At 40.8% G+C, this 4,606-nt stretch overlaps 1 protein-coding gene across 1 annotated transcript; it reads left to right on the forward strand.

Annotated features, from left to right (window-relative positions):
- Positions 1-3,147: 3,147 nt before the first annotated feature.
- On the forward strand, positions 3,148-3,900 carry LOC133251815 (olfactory receptor 7A10-like; the record flags this gene model as incomplete). Its single annotated transcript, XM_061424602.1, has 1 exon — positions 3,148-3,900. A coding segment is annotated over one exon (753 nt), but the record flags the coding sequence as incomplete, so codon positions are not given.
- Between the last annotated feature and the right edge of the window lie 706 nt (positions 3,901-4,606).

The following is a 4,606-nucleotide window of genomic DNA, read 5'->3' on the forward strand; positions in this document are numbered from 1 at the left end:
AATCCTCAGTGTTATGGTTTAAAAAAGATTTAGATCTCAGGGGTGTGATGAGGTTCTGGAAGCCTTAGTGCTTTGAAAGCAGGAGAATTAAAGGGGAAGGAATGATAAAAACTGAATCACCCAACTTAAAATGCAATCACCTAGCAACAGAGAATCAACAGAAAAATAATTGCATTGTGTCCAGCCCAGTGTCCCCAAGGGAAATCATGTACTTGGAGGCTGGAGTAACAAAAGGAAAATATACCCAATTAGCTGACGTGTGTGCATGCTTGCTATGTCCCTTCAGTCCTGTCCAATTCTTTGAGACCCCACGGACTGTAGCCCTCTAGGCAGCTCTGTCCGTGGGATTCTCCACACAAGAACACTGGAGTGGGTTGCCATGCAGTCCTCCAGGGGATTTTCCTGACCCAGGGATCAAGCCCCCATCTCCTGTGACTCCTGCATTGCAGGTGGATTCTTTATCACTGAGCCTCCAGAGAAACCCTGTGAGCTGACACAAGAATCTGGAAATATCTCCTTTGCTGCAGCCCCTCAGCCTGTGCCACTTTGGTTGATGAGGACCTAGTTCTTAATTTAGATTTCTGAATCTGTCTGGGAGCCAATGCTTGATTTTATCCCTTCCTGTTGTCTTGTTTAGGTACAAAAATTCTGTCTGCATCATTAATCATTTAGAAAGGAACTTGGACTTCTACAGGGAAAGCCTTCTCTCTCAATCTGCAGGCAGGTGAGAGCTCCACACACATTTCAGGAGAGGGTCAGAGAGGACAGAAGCCGGGAGCATGTACCCGAGGTCACCTGACGACCAATCTAGCACAGTCCAGAGGCCAGAGGTCACTGTGGTTATTATCTGGCTTTCCTGATATTAGTGTATCTATTTAGGTCTAAAAATAAAGTGAACCCTTCACTTATCAGTGTTGACAAATGGTAATAAAAGAAGTTCAGTTAGAAGGAATGATGGTGGTGGTTTAGCTGCTAAGTTGTATATGATCCTTTTGCGACCCCATGGGCTGTAGCCCACCCGTCTCCTCTGTCCATGGAATTTCCCAGGCCAGAATCCTGGAGTGGGTTGCAATTTCCTTCTCCAGGGAATCTTCCTGACCAAGGGATTGAAACTTGGCCTCCTGGATTGCAGATGGATTTTTTACTAATGAGCCACCAAGGAAGCCCCATTAGAAGGAATGGGAGGCATAAAAGGCTTCCAGTAAAAGTAGACAATAAGTCTAATAATCTTATTTATGAACTGAAGTAAGCAAATAGGAAAACTCAAGAAAAAGAAGTATTCTGCTTATTCATAGAAAATATATCAAACTTTTCTTGTTTTTCATTTATTTTTGATTTTGAATTGGTAGTGTATGTTCCATTTGCTTATTCTCTTGGGATATTTAAACTGTAAGATATATCACATCATGAATATATCCCTGTTTATGTCCTTGGAAAAATATATTTTTCTTTATTATTATTTTTTGGGCATCAAGGAGATGCCACTGGAATTGGAATATTGATGAAGCAAGGAAACTTTTCTTTGATGCATTGTCTCAGGGGTCATTTGAGTTTATTGCGTATTTTCCCTCTTAATTTGCCTATGTCCATTTTATTTCTCTTTTTTATTTCTCTCTCATGCTTTTCATTCTTCTCTAAATACCGAGAAGAAATTTGCCTTACCAACGTTGATCCCCAAATTTATTGTTCTATAAGAAGCTTATAAACTGGAAATTGGGGGTGGGATGTGTAGGGAGATAAGAGGGAGGTTCAGAAGGGAGGGGATATATGTATGCATATGGTTGATTCATGTTGAGGTTTGACAGAAAACAACAAAATTCTGTAAAACTATTATGCTTCAATTAAAAAACACATAAATTTTAAAAAATCTTGGAACTTCTGAGTAAAAGTGATACATTCTTTGGAGAATAATAATTTGATCTGACAAACTCGATGTGTTAACTATTCATTGCCTAATCAGGGTGGATCTGGGTGACCAGTTTATGATAGTAACACAAGCCAGAAACATCGTGTGTGTGTGTGTGTGTGTGTGTGTGTGTGTGTGTGTTTGCCTGTGCCTTGTTAAGAGAGACCAGTGCTTAAAGCAGAGGTATCTGTACTCATATGTTAAGATGACTTATAATACAGAGGTCAGAAGTTGTTCAATAGATGGAACGAAGTAGGGAAACTGACATAATTCACAGGATGGCTTTAAACTAAATTCATAAAGTACAAGGAACCACATGGAAGGAGGGATTCTCCATGTGCTGAAGATTCAGCTGTAGCAGGGAGGCCACCTTGCTCCTCAGCATCCTGACAACATCTCTAATCACTCCCCCTCCTACTTATTCCTTCACCCCACTGGATTCCCTGTTTGCACTTGAACATGTGGAACAAGCATCTTTGTCAGGTTCTTAGCAGTGGCAGCTCCCTCTGCCAGGCACACACTTCTTCTGACATCACAAAGGCTTCTTCTCTCTCTCTTCAGGAGTCTTCAAACATCACCTAGCTTGAAGTTCTTCTCTGAACACTCAGGACAAAATAACACCTCCTACCACTCTCTCCTTTATACCTGGTTTTGTTTTCTTCCTAGCATCTGTGACATTCTGACATATTCTATCATGTTGTATTTGAATATCCTCATTCACCATCCTTGGTTAGGAGAGATTTATTTTTCATCACTTTCTACTGGGTCAGCACTAAATACGTATTTCTCAAATAAATGAAGAAATACCTTATTAGAACTCTAAAATATATGAGCCCTTTGCCAATGAGATGAGAATGGGACAAAAAATCTTTGTCGGGGATGAAATGGAACATACTTTGGAAGAGAACTTTTCTATGAATAAGGTATTAAGATCAATTACTTGAGGGCTAAATAGAAATTGCAGTATTTCAGCTATGTGAATTATGCCAGTTTGTGTGCAAACTAGTCATGTGGTTTTCCTTTTTCCTGGTAGTCACCTCCACCCCATGGAATCAGAGAATAATATACGAATTTCCGAATTTCTTCTTCTGGGACTTTCAGAAGAATAAGAACTGCATCCTCTCATATTTGGGCTCTTCCTCTCCATGTACCTAATCACTGTGTTTGGAAACCTGTTCATCATCTTGGCCATCAGTTCAGACTCCCACCTCCACACCCTCATGTACTTCTTCCTCTCCAACCTGTCCTTTGTAGACATCTGTTTCACCTCCACCACCATCCCAAAGATGCTATGGAACATCCAGACAGAGAGCAAAGGTATTACCTATGAAGGCTGCATCACCCAGATGTATTTTTACATGCTGTTTGCAGGATTAGATGACATTCTCCCGACAGTGATGGCCTATGATGGGTATGTGGCCATCTGCCACCCCCTGCACTACATGGTCATCATGAGCCCTTGGCTCTGTGGACTGCTGGTTCTGATATCCTGGATGCAGATTGCCTTGTATTCCTTGGTACACAGCTTAATGGTGTTGCTATTGTCCTTCTGTCCAGTTGTACAAACCCCCCACTTTTTCTGTGAACTCAGTCAGGTGGTAAAACTTGCTAGTTCTGACACCTTTCTTAATAACATAGTGATGTATTTTTCAGCTGTCCTGATCAGTGCTGGTCCTTTGGCTGGTATCCTTTACTCATATTCTAAAATAGTTTCTTGCATATGTAAAATCACATCAGCTCAGGGGAAGTATAAAGCATTTTCCACCTGTGTGTCCCACCTTGCAGTTGTCTTCCTATTTTATTTTACAACCTTAGGAGTTTACCTTAGCTCTGCTGCTTCCCACACCCCACATTCAAGTACAGTTGCCTCAGTGATGTACACTGTGGTCACACCCATGCTGAATCCTTTCATCTACAGTCTGAGAAACCGAGATATAAAAGAGGGTCTAAAGAGATTGTATTTGATGCCAAGTATAAAAGACCAATTGTACTAGTGCTCTGGATTACATAACTCAAAGTATCAAAACCAGAAATTATTCTTTGTTCATTGTGAAATAAAATTTGCTCCTTGCACTTATTTCCTGGGATTTCCATTTTTCTTTCCTTTTTTGAATTCAGCATCTTTATAGAATTTTAGGAATCTCTCTTTTTAAGCTTTATTCTCAGTCTATATATAGATTGTCTGTATATAGACAGTTTTTGTTTTTTCCTACCCACCATATTCCAAACTTTGAATCAAAAATATTTGGAATTCCATTTCTTTGATGGAATATCATAGAATTATGAAGAATTTATTAGGAGTAATATCTTTTCATGAGAACATTTAGTCTTTTGTTGTTCAGTTATCCAGTTGTGCCCACCTCTCTGTGACCCCACGGATTGCAGCATGGCAGGCCTGCCTGTCCCTCACCCATTCCCAGAGCTTGCCGAAGTTCATGTTCATTGCATTGGTGATGCCATCCAGCCATCTCATCCCCTCATGTCCTCTTCTCCTTCTGTCCTGATCTTTCCCAGCAGCAGGACTTTCCCAATGAGTCATCTGTTTGCATCAGGTGACCAAAATACTGGAACTTCAGCTTCAGCATCAGGCAGTTTAGTGAATATTCAGGGTTAATCTTACTTAAGACTGACTGGTTTGATCTCCTTGCTGTCCAAGGGACTCTCAGGAGTCTTCTCAAGCAGCGTAGTTCAAAGGCATCA

The sequence above is a fragment of the Bos javanicus genome, chromosome 7 (genome assembly GCF_032452875.1).
Source record: "Bos javanicus breed banteng chromosome 7, ARS-OSU_banteng_1.0, whole genome shotgun sequence".
Taxonomy (NCBI): Eukaryota; Metazoa; Chordata; class Mammalia; order Artiodactyla; family Bovidae; genus Bos; species Bos javanicus.